Source organism: Triturus cristatus, chromosome 8 (assembly GCF_964204655.1).
Source record: "Triturus cristatus chromosome 8, aTriCri1.1, whole genome shotgun sequence".
NCBI classification, from domain to species: Eukaryota; Metazoa; Chordata; class Amphibia; order Caudata; family Salamandridae; genus Triturus; species Triturus cristatus.
This window is the reverse complement of record NC_140591.1, coordinates 1646329054-1646347267: the sequence shown is the minus strand read 5'-3', so window position 1 is coordinate 1646347267 and position 18214 is coordinate 1646329054. Positions and strand designations below refer to the sequence as shown.

Genomic DNA, 18214 nt, shown 5'->3' with positions numbered 1-18214 from the left:
CTCAGGGAGATGACCTTGCCCCTCGGGAGGGAACTGCTCCAGAGAAGATTTGGACCTGTTCTGGCAGAGCTACTGGGAGTAGGGGGACCTTCAAAGAAGGAAGTAAGTGTGGAGCAGGTATCCTGAAACTCTCTTCAAAGCCTCATACAGCCTATTGCTGCAGAAGAGGCAAGCGATGTTAGTTGACCCCAGAGGGTCCGCTGCCAAGAGGAATCCTCTCATCCTCAGATTAGGGACTGCAAGCCTGTTTATACTAGGAAGTTGGGTGACCCTCAGCAATCTAAGGGATCTGTCTGACCCCTTGCACATAATATCCCCTGTCTGGATCTTTTTGGGCCAGTGCCGACCTGGGGCAAGCCTGTCCCACACCTTCACTGGTCCCCTCCATTATTAGAGCCAAACAAGTTGTTAGCAGCAAACCTGAAGGGCTTGCCATAGGGGTGACTTATAGGTTTTAAGTGCAGTGACCTCAGATATAAAGAAACTTACATCTGTGGTGAGAGGTGCAAGCACCAGCTCACACAGGCTTCAATGGCAGTCCTGACTCTCATGGGTGGCACAATACATTCTGAAGCCCATAAGGGACACCTGGTGTACCTATGGCCTGGGTACCTTAGTACCATATACTAAGGACTTATATGGGTACACCAGTAGCCAATTGTCGAGGGACCAAATTACCTATCATGTCAGTTTAGGGGAGAAAGCGCAGTTGCTGAGGTCCTGATTAGCAGGATCCCAGCAGACTAGCTCAAAAACAAACTGACACCTGGAAAAAAGTGGGGGTCACCTTGCTGGCAGGATCCTACTTTCCTACACAAGTTATATTCACCTGTAAGTGGGACCACTTTGATCACCCCCTTTCTCCTTTGACTACCATTCAATCAATCAATCATGTGACTACACACCTGTAAGGGTCTCAAGGCGCTGGGGAGGAGGGGAGGTACAGGTTACTGTCCATCAAGGAGGGGGTCTGTCGAAGAGTCAGGTTTTTAGGTTTCTTGTGAAGATGGAGAGTGATGTTGTCTGTCTGAGGTGTAGTGGTAGGACGTTCCAGGCTTTGGCCGCGAGGAAGGAGAAGGAGCCACCATCTGATCTGGTCATTCTGGCGCGAGGGACCACGGCGTAGGATTTTCTTTCTGTGCCAACCAGCGCAGACCGATAGAAGAGCTATCTTCTCAGTCACTTTTTCACTGAACTTTTTTCGAAGTTTTGTGGACTTTCTGGGTTTTTCCCCATGGTGTGGCAGGGAGGTCATCCAAGAAGATTGTAGGGTTGTTTGGGGTGCGTGGAATTTGAGTCAGCTGTTTGGTATGCTGGTCCAGTGTTGTGGAGGGCTTTGTGTGCGTGGGTGAGGATCTTGAAGGTGATTCTAGTCTTAATGGTGAGCCAGTGGAGTGTGCGCAGGTGCTGTGAGATGTGGCAGTGTCTTGTCAGGTTGAGGACCAGTCTCGCTGCAGTGTTCTGGATGTTTTTTAGCTTGCGGGTGAGGTTTTTCTTTATTCGGGGGTAGAGTGCGTTGCCATACGAGTCTGCTGGAGACTAGGGCGTGAGTAATTGTCTTTCTGTGCTCAAGGGGGAGCCATTTGAAGGTCTTGCATAGGAGGTGGAGGGTGTTGAAGCAAGAGGATGCGAAGGAGTTGATCTGGCGGTCCATTTTGAGCTTGGAGTCCAGGATGATTCCAAGGTTGCATGCATGGTATTTGGGGGTGGGTGGGCTTCCCAGGTCAGGGGGCCACCACGCGTCGTTCCAGGCATCGGGATGTGGGCCCATGATGAGTACTTCTGTTTCATCAGTTATGAGTTGTAGGCAGCTGCTTTTCATCCATTTGGCGACAGGTTCCATGCCTTCTTGAAAGTTGTGTTTGGCTTTGTTGGGTTTGTTGGATAGGGAGAGGATGAGTTGGGTGTCATCTGCTTATGAAACAATGTTGAGTCCGTGGGTTCTGATGATGGGGGTGAGCAGAGCCATGTAGACGTTGAAGAGTGTGGGGCTGAAGGAGGACCCCTGGGGGACTCCTCACGTGGTTGGTGTAGGGTCCGAAAGGAAGGGAGGGAGTCTGACTCGCTGCGTTCTGCCAGAGAGTAAAGAGTGGATCGAGTCGAGGGCCTTGTCCTGGATCCCTGCATTGTGGAGTCTGCGTGTTAGGGTGCAGTGGGAGACTGTGTGGAAGGCCGCTGAGAGGTCGAGGAGGATGAGGGCTACTGTTTCTCCTTTGTCCAGTAGGGAGCGGATTTTGTCTGTTGCAGCGAGGAGGATGGTTTCTGTGCTGTGTTTTTTTCTGAAGTCGGATTGGGAGGAGTCGAGGATGTTGTGCTCTTCGATGAAGCTGGTGAGTTGGCTGTTATTGGCTTTCTCGATGACTTTCGCTGGGAACAGGAGCAGGAAGATGGGTCTGTAGTTTTTGAGGGTGGTGGGGTCGGCCGAGGGCTTTTTCAGGAGGGGGTTGACCTTGGCATATTTCCAGTCGTTGGGGAAGGACGCGGTCACCAGGGAGCTGTTGATGGTGTGGCAAAGCATGGGTGCGATGGTATGGGCTGCTCTGTTGAAGATGTGGTGAGGACAGGTGTCCATGGGGGCACCAGCTCCCGCATTTGACCACTGCACATGGCCACCCCAGTACTGCTGGCATTGCAGTGAGGTCACTTACCTAAACCTTGCCTGGTACTGATTATTTATTCAAAAGGTCAACATCATAAATCGTTACTTACCTGCATTTTTACTGATTGTGTTTACTTCCATTGTATTGTTTAAGAATGTACTAAGTGTCCACTCTTCACATTGAAAGTAATTGATATTGCAAAATGTATTTTACTGCAACAAAGTATCTTTGGTTCTTTACAATGAATGTACAACATGTAATCTTTTTACAAACCATTGGTCTCAGATTTAGTCATTGAGTGTGTGTAATCCTTACTTGCCTGTGTGTGTACAACAAATACTTAGCACTACCCTCTGATAAGTCTAAAAGCTCGCCCATACTACCACAAAGGAGAGCATTAGTGTTATCTACTTTGGCCTCTGTAAAGCCTCTGGGAATCCAATGGACTGTCTGCACACTATACCTTACTTTGGAATAAAATATACAGAGCCAGCTTCTTACAGGGATCCCAAAGGATCGCCAACTGGATTCCTTTGATGATATGAGGGCAGATTAGAAGGGCATGGAGGCTACAGCTTCTGGTGGGGGACTGAGCTATCCGCTGACTGTTTGACCCATGAGGTCTGTGAATACAGAACCCTCGGCCAAGCAGATGGCGGGGAATGTGCAAGCCTCTGTGACTGGGAGGGTGTTGGCTCAGTTGGAAGCCCCTTCCGTAACCGTGAAAGGAGCGAAAGGTGGATTGTGGGTGATGTTGGACCGTAGAAAAGCCCAAGTTCTTATAGCCTTACTGTGCTTAAAACCTTCCTGCGCCAAGTCTGCCTTGTCTCTAAAGAGGCAGGAGCCATCAAAGGGCATGTCTATCAGAGACCTTTGGACAACCCCCAAAAAGCCAGTCATCCGAAACCAGGTATGACGTCTCAAGACCATCGCTGATGAAACTGTTCTGCCCAGTGAGTCTGTCATGTCAAGACCACATCATATAGTGAACTTCGGTGCATCTATCCAGTCGGCAACAGCCTGAGAATGCATAACCTGGGCCTCCTACGGAACATTGGTGGCACTTGTATAACTTTGTCCCACAGAGAGTAGGAGATTTGGCCCAAAAGGTATGCGGTGTTCACAGACCAACATGTGAGGTTTTTGCAAGAAAACATCTTCTTTCCCAAAGTGTCAAGCCTCATGGATCTCATGTTTGAGGGTGTGTTACAGAATGTGCTTGCATTTACAGGGGGCTTAGAGCCTTGAACCACCCAGATGTTTGAGGTTGGGTTTTGGGAGAGGAAGCTGGGTCCCCTTGATCATTGACTATGGCAACTGGCAATCGTACTATTCACAGGAGCCCCAAAGGCATGCCAGAGTGCCTTATAGATTCTTTAAGTTGGGTGGGAGTTGCATCGGCTCCCGGAAAGTCAAAGAGGTGCGGAGTGAACTCAGGCGCCGGCTCTACCACAGAGCCTGGCCTCGAATGCCTATGCTTCATTGTCTCATTGGCAGACAGACATGGAGAAGTTGAACACCTCTTTGACTTCTTCTTTTGACGAGACTTACTCGAGTGACAGGATGACTTGGAGTGTGACTAGGATCTCGGACTCCGCAACCGTTCCTGGGACCTTACTCTTGACTGGGACCTTGCACGCAGCGGTGTCACACACTGAGCTGCCAGGAGTTTGAGGGATTGCTCCCTCCAAACTTTTGGGTTCATGGCATGACAGTCAAAACACCAAAGGCAAACAAGATGCGGGCCCGTCACCGACATTGGTCGATGACAGACGCCGCAGGGCTTAAAGCCGATCTTCTTGGATGACCTCCTTGCCACATTCGGTCAAAAGGTGACTGACAAGATAGTTCTTCTACTGGTCTGCACTTGTTGGCACAGAAAGAAAATAATTGACTTTAGCGTGCGCTGGTGGTGCCTTAAAGGTGCCGTGGATGTCACTTTTGGCACGGACAATGCTGACGATTCACACGGAACTGAAAAATGCCACCTACCGGTATGCAAGGGAACTACTCATAAAAAATATTTTGGATCCAGTCTGACGCCTGGGGGAATTTTGAGGTATGGAATCTGTAGTCAGAAGTCTCTATTAGTTAATCCCAGTGGAAAGATGGGCATGATTAGTACAACTCTTCTATCCCTAAAATCATCAACTCATGAATATGAAATTAACATGAAAAACAACCATGGCACATTACCTGTTCTTCCTGTCGAATCAGCCTCTGTTCTATCTCTGTGACATTCTTCTGTAGTTTCACTACTGCATCAATCCTAGGAAGAAAGAAGAGGGAATGAGTAACTAGAGTCCAAGAGGCCAACACCAACCCAACCCTAGAGAGAATGAAGAGGGCATGAGTAAGCCATGTTGTAGGGGGCTGACATAGTATATGGAGCACACGTATTTAGGTGAAGCACCTTGCACTAATCCAGGCAACCGTTATGGTGATTTTAGACAAGAACTAATCTTGTAGTGTAGGTTAAATGAAAATGAACCACGCAGTGTAGTTATAAAAATAGTTAGATTTATTATACACACTCACTAACACATTGGTCTATCTCCTACCAGGAGATATGAACACAATATACCCAATATTTCAAAAGGAAACAGGTAAGCACAGATACACAGTGTTCTCCAGGGGAAACCAAACCATGTACTAAAGAAATGGAATGCAAACTGTGATCAAAGTCGAGACTTGACCCAGAAAGACTCATAAGAGCTGGAGATCCAAGGAACCACCCAAACCAGGAACCCCAAGGAGCTGCGTGCAGAGTGGAAACACAGCCGCATATTCAAGGCCAGTCAGTGGGAAAGTCGTGGTTGCAGTTTTGAAGAAGGACCCTTCCCACTGGACCCGGGAAGAAGCCCCATGGAAGATGGATGGTTGGAGAGCCACCGCAACCGTGGCTACCCCAGGAACCAAGATACCTACACCAAGGAAGCCTGGTGTATAGGTGCGAAGTGATGTTGGAAACTGTCATAGACCACAATGGAGGACTTCAGTGAAGATGCCGCTGGTGTAGAAGGTGAAGAAGTTTGGCGGAATCCAAGGATGGATTCTTGAACAGAAGTACCAGCAAGTATAGAGGACATAGTTCATGCCACTCAGGAATGACCAGGAGGCACGGAAGACCAATGGCCACCGATGATTTCAAGATGCAGAAGAGTTGACAGTGACTTTGTCGCTGCAGCTGTGAGAACCAGGCAATGCTGTGGAAGATCAGGGGCCGTTCAAGAGCTGTCCCACATTGGAAGCCAAGAACCAGGGGGTCAGTGTCCAGCAGTAGCACCAACAAGCCTTGGCAGCAGCAAAAAACGTGGGAAAAAAAGAAGGTGCAGTGTCGGGACCAGCAAGATCCAAGTGACTTACCAAATGCAGGAGAGTCAGAGCAGGCTGCAAGCAAGCAGAGGAGGCCACTGAAGCCAATGGAGACCCTCAAGAGGACCCACAGGCAAAAGGCACAAGAGTCACTAAAGGACCTCGAGCAGCTCACCAAGGATGCTGACCCATGGTGCAGAAGATGCAGTGAGGACAAAGATCTTAGCAGTGAGAGATGCTGGAGGCTGGAACTTCATGCAGTCTGAAGATCTCTGGAGGGCAGAGCCAACAAGCCTTGGCAACAGCAAGTTGATGAGGTGCACAGAGGTTCTGTTCCAGCAGTTCTGCCATGGGATACTGGCCCCAAACTTGCTGAGAGAACAGGTCATGCCTCGAGGGAGTTGCAGAACTGCCAGCTGTTTCGCTGGGCTTTTCAAAGTACGTGGGATGTCAGGAGCAGCAAACCGGTCAGCTTTGCTGTGGTGCCTGCAGATTCAGGGGAGTGACTCCTGCACTCCAAGGGAGATTACTTTGGGTGGAGGTGCATCTTTGCACGCCATTGTCCAGCTACATATCCCTGCACCCATCCAGCCTGGGGCATCTTCAATCCAGCTGAACTCCTGCGGCCCAAAACTCTTGCGACCCCCTACTCTCTCTCTCTCGCTCTTGGACTTCCCTCCAAGTCCCACTTTGCTTTGCTTTTCTCAGTGCCCCCTGGTTTCATAACGTGCCACCTACAAAGCCCTCTTTTCTCCATCCTCCTCAGAAACCCAGGGAGCTCCCTAGAACTCGGCCTTGGAACTTTGGACATTGGCCCTTGAACCTTCTGATTCCAAAAGGTGACCAGTGAAAGTAATTGCATTGCATTGATTTTCCACTTGCCTTTTTCCCTCCATTCATTTAGTCCGTGTATCATTTATTGCCTCTGTGAGTTCAACAAATGCTTAGCACTACCCTCTGATGAGACTAACTTCTCGCCCACACTACCACATAGGAGAGAGTTAGTATTATCTACTTTAGCCTCTGTAAACCAATAGAGGTATCTTCGACCTCTGTGCACAGTGTACCCTATTGTGATGCACTATATAGAGAGGTGGGGTTCCTACAGCATGCTTCAAGCAGTCTCTTCTACAGTGACCCAACTGAAAGACGAGGAGCTCTCGTTGTGGTGAACCCACCTTCCACCTTCCTTGACCGCCCCCAGACCATTCCACCCCACCTCTTCCTGCTGTGTGCTGCAACGATTGTATCTGAGAGTCCTTCACTTTGATTTTGCAGTTTCTGTTTTTTCTCCTCAAACAATGATTTACTACCAGAACTCAGGTTTATTGGGAAACATCCTGGATCAGACTGCCAGTCAGTGGAGTATTTCACTTGATGTAAAACGTTTGCTGGCGCTTCACTATTTGCATTCAGTCTATTTTGCTTGGTCATATTACCGTTATTATGTTGCCAAGCACATCTCTGCCTAGAAGACCTGAAGTAAACAAGTATCATACACCAAACTGGAGGTTTCATCTGCTGTATAAACAAACTGTCACAACTTTGCACAAGGCCCTGAAGGGAAGGGGGGAGATGTTAATGTCAAGTGACTGCAATTCTAAAGAGTGAGCCTGTCCAGGGTGTCTAGTTGGTATTATTGTACACCATGAGCCTCTGCATGTTAAGTGCACAAGCTACTCTCTGGGCACCAAAGAATAGGAGCAAGTGAGTGAACGAGTGAGTGAAAGAGTGAGCGTGTATCTTGAAATGAATGATCTCCAGGAAGCCTGCCTTTAGAGGTAGTGCAGGCCTGCATCACCATCTGCATTACAGTGGTGAGAGTGACAGACTTACTTGCTGTGGATGTCTCTTATTTTGATGTCTGTTCTTTGACTCTGTTCTTCTCGCTTTTTTTCGAGGTAATTGATCTTCATTTCTTCCTCCCAGGATAAGAGACCTGTGATGTCTTTCGACATTGAGACAGAAATTACAGAAACATCAGAAAAAAGAACCTGCAAGACCCATGGAATACACATGCATCCCACAAACAGCAGATTTCATTAATGAATCCTCACCAATAATTTAATTGGTCAATTTAACATTTAGTACCTGCTAGGAATGTCACATGTTGACAAATACATTGTACTAATAGCCATCTTATGTTCAATAAACAATTACGTAAACTTGAGTAACCTACCTTGTCCACTCACTAGCCTTTCCGACATCACTTGCTCAATATCTAATAATCAGTTAGTCATTTTCATGCATTCAGTCCATTGGGGTCGTGGACGACGTTTCAACCATCAGGAATTAGTCTATGGGTCTCACCAGCACAGGACAGGCTTGCTCAGGAAAGCTCCCTATCTTAGGGTGAGAAGTCAGCTGTAGTCTCCCTTGATGTATGTGATTGGCTGGCCTGTGACTCACCAGAAGCTTTAGCTACCACCGGAAGATATCATATGGGGTCAAATGTAATTGATTCCTTTGGATCTAAATCCTTTGTATTTAGTAACTGAATTGCTGATGCAGTGTTTATCGGAGCATGAGGAACCAGATGAGTCCCGGGCTGATACAAAGGACAGGGAATGGCATGTTGTGTCACCGAGCCAATAAGCAAAATATTCAAAGAGGAAGCACCTCCCTGCATCCCGTTGGGGATTATATTCATTCATAATTTCAGTGTTAGCAGCAGCAGGATTACAGGATTACGAAAGACCCTCTCTGAAGCTTGGAGTACCCCAAGGTGGTCACTGCAGTTCCTTAGTTTGGTGGGTTTGGAGGGGGCTGTGGCAGACATATTTTACTTGTTTCACTAGGATCACCCCGCCATTGCACATGGAAAGATGATAACTCTTTGATCTCAAATAAAAGTACAAGTAGAGTGATGGATGGAGTGCTTGAATTAATCTCCGCCACTGGAAATTAGTCAGGCCCCATCCCAGTCAGTTGTTATTTTGCACACAATGCCACCTGAGTTTGGAACCAGCCATATGCAGATTAGTCCTGACCCTGCTCCACCAGGAGCAGTTCATGCAAAACTTCCAGTCTAGGTCCTCCGTGAAGGAGAACACAACCAACCCCAGATGTGGGTCTCGTGCTCACTGTGCCACTGGAACCAAGTTGCACCTGAATGGTGCACTCCAATCAGGGTGACACCAGTCTTGGATTGCATGTGTTCCTTTTCAGGGATGACCTAGTCTGGCAGTTGGGACCGGACTGTTCCTATTGGAGCAGGGTCAGGACTGATTTGAACATGCCTGGGTCCAAACTGATCATAGTGTGTATCCCCCACTAGCAACCAGTGACCTCATCGCTTCTGTGTATACTTCAGTGTTGATCTCAAACAAGGCTGGTCAATCTACTAACCACACTTTGCTCAGAAGTAATTTCTAAGGGTGGGCAGAATTCAGGGAGTTTCACCCCGTGGAATCCAGCATAGTTACACAAAAACTCAGCGAGACTCAGCGGAGTTCTGTCATTGGGCAGAAAATATGCATGTCTCGCTGCTCGTGCTGCAATTTAGCACCAGTCGCTGGAGCAGAGTGGAATAATTAGCACAAATTGCACCATGTAGTGCACAAGAGAATGCATGACCATTGGAGTTGATTTTACTCGAGAAGAAAATCCACTGGAGTGACAGCAAATCTACTCAAGAAGCAGTCATCTGACTGACTGCTCATGACCACCAGCGACCACATGTATTCATAAAATCATGTTAGGAGATGCCAAATGTCACTTACACTCAGTAGCTCGCATTTCTGGAGCCTTGCAGGAAAAGAATTCCACCTAGCGGAATTTGGCCAGAACTCTGCATTACAAGTGAAATGCGTAGTCTCCAAATTTCATGGTGGAATGATACCATCCTCCCACCCTACATCATTTCTCAGTATCCCGGGGACATTTCCTGGGATGATCCCCTCTTCTCTGATAAAGTTTCCCTTTGTCAATATACCCCTCTTGAACATTGTAAGCCCTCAGTCTTGCCTGTGGACCCCGCACGTCTCATACTGTTGTCACACAGTATCTGATGTAGCAGGGTTTTCTTGAAGCCCAAAAAGCATGCCCTAGAAGTGCAACAACTTAATGCCTTGGTCCTGGCCTCCCCAAAGAGCCGTACAATTTTTCCTCGTCACGGCTGGCCCAGCACGAGCTAAACAACCATCTCAAACACTTGTATCCTGGTCAGCCATCTATGAGATATCTTTGTTTATTTCTGTGTCAGCAGGAGGAGGCGGGTGTGGCGACGGGCCTATTCTGTGTTGTCTTTACCACAAACCAAGACTACTGTATCTGCCTTGAGACTGAAGACCAAAAGCAGCTGTCAACAATGCTCAAACTAGCCCTGCTCCCTTTGTCTTTTTGCGCTGCCTCTTCCATCCATCCACACCCTTGTCTTTCCCTCTCTCTTGAGACCTCCCCTTGCCCAGTGCAACTAACCTCAGGGAGCTGTGGAAAGTGACTGAAACACCAAGAGCGGCGCTGGGCTCTCAAAACAGGGCCTCCACTGGAGGTAATTTTGGCATATGGAATAGGGGACACCATGACATAATGCTTATCCTGACATACTAGAGGTAATTTGTTTTATTTTCTGGCCCTAAAACCAGGGAAGTTATTTTTGACATATGTAGCCTTGTCAGCTCCTGGGAGCGCCAGGATACACTGGCTTGGCACTCTATGAAAGGACTTGGATATGTATTGATTGCTCTTGAATTTATGTGAAAGGTGGGCTTTAAAAAAATTACTATATGACCATATTTATAGGGTTTGCTTGCTACAATCCGGGGAAATACTGCTTCCCATCATTTTTTGCGAATGCCAGCCACCAATGTAAGAACAGAATGCAGGCAGAGTCTTGAGCATTGTTTACTTTCCACAGATTTCATTGCAACCACAAAGAACAAGTTACTTACCCTTGGTAATGCCCTATCTGGTACAGACTATATCTAGCCGCAGATTCCTCACCTTTGAATTCACCCCAGGCTTCACACTGAATCGAGAATACTTTTCATGAGCAGTACCCTTGCACGCCGGTAGGTGGTGTTGGTTGGCTCTCAGTGGTGTCATCCGCACCAAAAGTGACATCCCCTTCACCTGTCAGTTACTGTTCACAACTTTCCGCATTAGAAGCAGAGAGCCATGAAGTGAACTGACACTGGTGTCTCCAAATTAGGGCCCTAAAAGGGATGATCCATGACCCTAGAGTGTGGGTCGGTAAGGAATATGCAGCTAGATGTAGTCTCTACCAGATGAGGCGCTACTGAAGGTAAGTAACTAGTTCATCTGATAGAGACTTCTAGCCGCAGATCCCTCATCTTTGATTAGGTACCCAAGCAATACCATCCCTGATGGTGGGTCTGCAGACAAATTTGGACTAAATAGACCCTATAGGACCAAACGGGCGAGATGCCCATCCCTGCAGACCCTACTGTCCAAGAAGTAATTGGTTGGGTAAATGTGTGCAGGGAAGCCCATGTTGCTGCCTGACAGAAGCCCGGGACTGGAACGCCACACGCTAATGTGTTGGTCGCAACCTTAGCTCTGGTAGAATGAGCTCATAAGCCTTCACGAAGCTGCTACTTCGCCAGTGCATAACACATCTTGATGCAGGGAACAATCGATAGATGGTCCATTTCTGCACCGCTCGATCTTTCTTCGCACCTCTGATCTCCACCCCTCCAAAATGGCTGCCTCATCCTAGTAGTGACGCATCTGTAACTACTGTGAGATCTTTTTTTTTTAAACTTGTTTTTATTAAAACCGCTTCCACTGTATCAGGTACGAAACACATGCAAACACACTTTAGGATCTTATAAACAATATACAGTCTGTGGTGTCCACATATCATATCCTGTTCACATACAGTCTCACCATCACATGAGCGCATTGCTCGTCGATTATAACAGTGCAAATGCAGTTTATATTTTAACTACTGTGGGATCTGTTTGAGGAAAGGACAGGCCAGTAGGTCTGGGGCAATCCCAGTGGGTGTCTTCAGTTTTCTTCGGCTGCACGGCTCTTCTTTGTCCTCTTCTTTCGTAGGTCAATAGGAACTAAGGATTAAGGTTCAGGTGTGCCCATAAATACTAAAGGGTATTACAGGGGCTGAAAGGTAGTACCCAATGGGCTACTTAACTTTAGGGGCAGTACAGCCTTTGTTTGTCTACTCCCTTTGTGGAGGGGGCATACCCCTAATCCTATTGTCTGAAATCCTCAAAATTAATATGGAGGATTTTCAAAGGAGGGAATCGCTTCAGCTCAGGACACCTTAGGGGTGGTCCTGGCTGAAAAGGGTCACACCTATCCTGCTTACTAATTTTCACGCTGACCTTGCTGCCAAAAGTAGGACTTAGTCAGGAGGGCAGGCATCTCCACTAGCTGGAGAGGCCCTGGCTATCATAGCAAAGGGCAGGAAGCTTTTGAGGTTCACCACCCGTTAATGCTGTTCCTGCTTGGGAGTAGGTATGAAGCACCTCCTTCCAGAGCACGCTTGGCATCTGACTCACAAGCACATAATGCTCGCACTTCAGGGGGTCAGAAATATGTCTAGAAGTGGCAGGGTGGTGCAGACCAGTCAGGTATACACTAGGGGCTTGGTAGAATTTCAGGGGGCACCTCTGAGGTGCCCTCTGAGAGCATTTATTAATTAATCCAACACTGCAATCAGTGTGGGATCATTAATCTGAGATGTTTGGTAATAAACAACTTGGAATTCGGTGATACCATCATGGAGCTGTGGAACTCATATTCACAAGCTCCCAGCCCATATACTCGATACGGCTCTACTATGTAGTAGTGTTTCAGAATAGACTTAGACACTATCTGGGCTTATGTGCCTTTTGCAGTTATGCCCTCATTAGAGGTACAGTGCACAGTGGCTGGCTAAGGGCTGCAAGGCCTGCTGTCAGGGTGCCTTATCTATGCCTCTTGCAGTGCTGGCAGGCCTGGCACACAGGGATGTGTTCCAGGTCGACTCTTAACATTCAGCTGAACCAAAACACACAGGCTGCAGTAGCTGGGTGCATGTGTTTGGTGAGGGGTCTCTTAGGTTGGCATAATGCATGCTGAATCCCTTAGGGACAATCTCTGGTCACAATGCCCTTGGTTCCATTGGTAACTTTTACAAAGGGGTCAATATGTGGGCCAGAGGCAGGGCTGGACTGGGAACCAAAACCGGCCCTGGCAAAGTCCTCGGCCAGCCCCCCGTGGGCTTGGGGGTGCCACCGAGCTGTTTGCCAAGGCCGATTTTGCTACAGCGGCCGATATTGCAGCTATGCTGTAAAAACGGCCCTGTTACAAAATCGGCCCCCAGGGGCCCAAAACTGGCCCCCAACCCTGGCGGCCTACCGGGGAAATGCCCGGTGCCCGCTATGGCCAGTCCGGCCCTGGCCAGAGGTGTGTTAATTGTGGAAACAAGGGTACAGTTTTAGGAAAGAACACAGGTACTGGCAACCAGGTTAGCAGGAACCCAGTGCACATTCAGTCAAAGATGCATAGGAGTCAGGCTTAATGTGGGGGTAACCATACAAAAGGGGTGATTTACTACACTATTTATTTAAAATCTCTTTTTTTCCCTGTCTCTATGATTTCTCAGTGCTGTATGTAGTAGGAGAACTATTCCATTTTAACAGGTTGTGGTATAAATAATTTAGGGTTCCTGTGCTCTTATGAGTTAGGTGTCATGTATCCTATGTAGACAAACACATAATATTTCAACAAAGAGAAATGAATAATTTTCCACAGGTATATAATGTCAGCACCCATATATAGGTGGTCTGTGTTGTAGGTAGGACTATATTGTAGCTAGGACTTTGTTGTCTTACATTATTCATGCACCTATTATGGAACTTCTGCAATGTCAATGACTGTGATTTCATCAGCATTAAGGTCATCAGACATCACTTTCTGGGAAGATTTAGAATGTCATATGATGTCACTTACTTTGACATCATTAAGGCCATAGGATGTGTGAACTCACTTCCACTACCCCAAGTATTTTGGGGAATCAGGGGGCATATTATCAAGGAACGGCGTTAAAATTATCGCTGCTTTAGTGGCAAAAAACTGCCGCTAAAGCAGCGATAAGTGGCTTTATAATCTGCCCTTGAGAATTCCAATAGAAGCCCAGGTTCACACTAGAACATGGGCTTCTTTTGGAATTCTCAAATGCATATTATCACGCCCATTATCGCCGCTTTAGCAGCAGTTTCCTGACGCTAAAGCGGCGATAATTTTAACGCCGTTCCTTGATAATATGCCCCCAACATCCATTGAAAAAGAGCCTCCAGCGCTGAATGTGACACTCGAAATCTCTGAGGAGAGGACGTGAAGAAGCCAGTTCACATGATGCATGAGTGGAGGTAGACAAAGGATCAGAAAAGACCATTAAAAAAATGTACACTTCACTCATAAAGAGAAGGTAGTCAGAGGATCAGATGTGACAGAATTGAGTAAATGTACTCTTTACTCACTGAGATATAAGAGGAGGCGAACAAAGGATCCGTGGAGATGTCAGATGAGACATCATTGATAAATGTACACTCACTAAGAGAGAATATGTGGTAGACAAAGGATCATATAATACAGAATTGAACAAATGTGCCCTTTACTCACCCAAGTCGCTATTTTTCTTCTTCAATATACATTTTTTGACCAAGCAGTACAGGTAGTTAAAGATGATAAGTGGCGGTGGGACAGTAGGTCGTTTGCTGTATTCCTTGATCAGCTTATGGCGCTGGAACTTCCAGAACTGATCGGTATTGCTTTGCACTTCAGTGAAGGTATGGCTGAGAGCACAATTAGTGAAATACAAAAAGTTAGATGGTGGCATGCATTTTAAAAAGAACAACACAGCAAAACAATAAAAAGAAGTATAAAATCAACACATACCGGAGACTAGAAAAAGATAAAGTAATCACTTTTGGAGAGGAAGAATGAGTGCACTAGAAAAGTCAAGCAAATTAGAGAGTATTAAGAATACGGGGGCATATATCAAGGAACGGCGTTAAAATGATTGCCGCTTTAGCAGCAAGAAGCTGCCGCTAAAGCGGCGATAAAGGGCTTGATAATATGCCGCAGAGAATTTCAATAGAAGCCCATGTTCTGGTGTTAACATGGGCTTCTATTGGAATTGTCTACGGCATATTATCAAGCCCGTTATCAACATTATAGCAGCAGTTTCCTGCCGCTAAAGCGGCAATAATTTTAACGCCTTTCCTTGATAATATGCCCCACAGATGGGAAAGAGAAAATAGCTAGCAGAAATATAAAACAAGGAACTGGAAAACATGTAAGGGACAAGTAAGCAAAGAAGAACAGCTGAGCAATGTTGTCACTTACTCTGAATATGAATGCACTGCACTAAACCTGAGGAAAATGTATGTGTGTAGCAGTCAAATCTTGCCACAAGTGGCTTAAGGACAACTTTAAATGGGGTCAGGGGAGGGTTTGCAAATCATTTGAGAATATACACCATTAGATTAGGCTGAATATACTATTTTAAGTAGATCTACATGAAGCTTTCCAACCTGTTCAGTGAAAGAGTAGGGCCTGATCTAGACTTTGGTAGGCAGAGGTAAATCCATTAGTATGGCAGAGTACTTTATTCCACCATACCGAGGGCCCTCTGCCCGCCAAATTTAGAAATGCCAAAATAATGGTACGTCCTCCAAACTTTTAACATGTTTTTGTATTTTCCTCCACTGTGGTCTTTGGTGATGTGGGGGTATTTCTCAGTCAAGTTTTCATTGTCACCTACCACCACGTTTTACCAGGTTAAATTGTTTAATATGCGTGCAATGGTGATAAAGCAGTCTCTGTCGCTGACATACTTAATGGTCTGCCCATCTGCAAATTAGGCAGGTGGACCTTCAGTTTGGTGGAGAGGGTACATTGTCGCCATTAGAATGGTGTACATTCTCCTCCAAACTCTAACGGTCTCATTTAAATCTCGGTGGATGGAATACTTAGTCAGAAACGTGACGGATATCCCATCCGCCGTATTACGATCTTAATAGGCTATAAAGGGATCATAATACAGTGGAAAGGATCTCCCTCACCTTTCTGACAGTATTCCCCACCACCAAGATCTAAATTAAGCCTTATTCTGGCCCCTAAGTCAGGTATCCATATGGACTGACAATGGTAAGGGAGCAGAAAACATGTTAGATAATGCCTGCCTGATCCACAATTCATTTGAGCAGAAAACTAAATATTGGCTAAAATTGTACTTAAGGGAGGCACATTGTGGATCTAATTGGTGCAATGGTAGTGGGGCATTGGTGTCCATCCACTGTTTGCACACCTTGGTGTGGCTTTTCCTAACCCTTGTTTGATGCCTGCTCTGGATTTATCTCTGTGAGGGTCTTCTGGCTATAATCTCTTTCTGCTTCTACTGAACATGTTACAGTCTCTGAGTGCTGCTCCATTCCCCCACCCCTGTTTACTCTAAGTAGCTACTTTCAGGGGGTAGGCCATACTGACCTCAACAAGGTGGAAGGTCTTCCGATTCTGAATGTATTCGACCCATGGAGAAAAGCAACAATTCTAGAACCCCAGCTCCTTTCTGAACCAACATCTCACCCCCAGGCCTTTTGGAAAATAACTAGTGTGTGTGGCCTCAATTAAAAAAGGTAAGGAATCTACATCTAGAAGTCTCCATCAGATCAACCTTGGTTTAAACAGTGACTCAACTATAATCCTATAGTTGTGAATAGTTTTTACTTTGAGCCAGAGGAATGAATGAAATAATCTATATATGGTTATTCACAACAACTAGGCTACAGGTTTAGAGAAAAACAGTTTTCCACTGCTGTGACCACTAGGGGAAGTGCTCCCATCTCTGGTGGTTCCCCACCTCCCACTCAGGCTCTCGAAAAACTGCTGACATTGCGCATTCTCTTCGGTGGCGAATAGATCTAACCAAGGCTCTCCCCACTGTAGAAAGAGACCTTGCACCACGTCTGAGTTCAGACGCCATTCGTGATCCATCATGCACCGGCAGCTGAGTTCGTCTGCTCTGGCGTTCAGAGAGCCCGCCAGATGTTGAACCACCAGGGTGATGCCCTGATGTTCCAGCCATGTCCAGAGGTGCAGAGCCTCCTGACAAAGGGTCCACGACCCCACCCCGCCCTGTTCGTTGCAATACCACATGGCGGTGGTGTTGTCCGTGAACACTTGCACGGCACTTCCCCGGACAGAGGGAAGGAAGGCTTTCAGTGCAAGACGGATCGCTCTCAGCTCCAAAAGGTTGATATGGAGCTGAGTCTCCGCCAGAGACCAGAGTCCTCTGATCTCCGCCTCTCCCATGTGGCCCCCCCATCCCAGGAGGGACGCATCCGTCACTACTACATGCTCCGGTTGGGTAAGGGAGAGGGATCTGCCGCTGACCCAATCGCGATTCGTGAGCCACCACTGCAGCTGTTTCGCAGTGCCCTCCGAGATCAAGACATGGTCTGACAGGTTGCCTCGATGCTGGGCCCACTGAAACTTCAGGTCCCACTGCAGAGCGTGCATACGCCACCTGGCGTGAGGTACCAACAGGATGCAGGAGGCCATCAGCCCCAGTAGCCGCAGCACCAACCTGACCGAAATCCAAGACAGAGGCCGGAAGATGGGAATCAGGGCCTGAATGTCCCGGATCCGCTGTTCCGGTGGATAGACCCGGAACTGCGCCAAATCGAGAACCGCCCCAATGTAAAGGAGCTTCTGGGAGGGACTCAGGTGTGACTTCGGCACATTGATGGAGAACCCCAGCGAGTGCAGGAGGTCTGCCGTAGTCTGGAGGTGGGAGACGACCTGCTGGGGCGAGCCCGCCTTCAACAGCCAGTCGTCGAGATAGGGGAAGACCCATAATCTGCGCAGATGAGCTGCGACCACCGCCATCACTTTTGTGAACACCCGAGGGGCACTGGTGAGACCGAAGGGGAGCACGGTGAACTGAAAGTGCTCCAAACCCACCGTGAACCGCAGGTAACGCCGGTGGGCCGGCAGGACGGGGATGTGAAAATAAGCGTCCTGCAAGTCCAACGCTACCATCCAGTGTCCCGGGTCTAGGGCAGCTAGAACCTGAGCCAACGTTAGCATCTTGAACCGTTCTTTCCAAAGGAAGACGTTCACGCTCCTGAGGTCCAATATTGGGCACAGGCCCCCTTTGCCCTTCTTGGGAACCAGAAAGTAGTGGGAATACCAACCACGACCTACTTCTGGACCAGGAACGCGCTCGACAGCCCTTTTGGCAAGGAGGGCCGATACTTCCTCCCGTAGAAGATGCAAATGGTCCCCCGACATACGGTGGTTTTGCGGTGGCATGGCTGGAGGGG

The 18214-nt window shown here is 47.5% G+C and overlaps 1 protein-coding gene across 2 annotated transcripts in view; it reads right to left on the bottom strand.

Moving 5' to 3' along the window:
• The window catches only part of LOC146808484 (transient receptor potential cation channel subfamily M member 2-like), a 790090-nt gene that overhangs the window by 79776 nt on the left and 692100 nt on the right, over positions 1-18214 (bottom strand). For both annotated transcript variants that reach the window (XR_014968000.1, XM_085623576.1), the window contains exons 10-12: positions 14508-14680; positions 7752-7854; positions 4797-4869 (exon numbers count right to left, since the gene is read on the bottom strand). Coding sequence is in view for 1 of the 2 variants with exons in the window: in XM_085623576.1 (XP_085479702.1) it covers positions 4797-4869; positions 7752-7854; positions 14508-14680 (349 nt within the window). In the remaining variant the exon portion in view is untranslated. The remainder of the gene's footprint in view (positions 1-4796; positions 4870-7751; positions 7855-14507; positions 14681-18214) is intronic.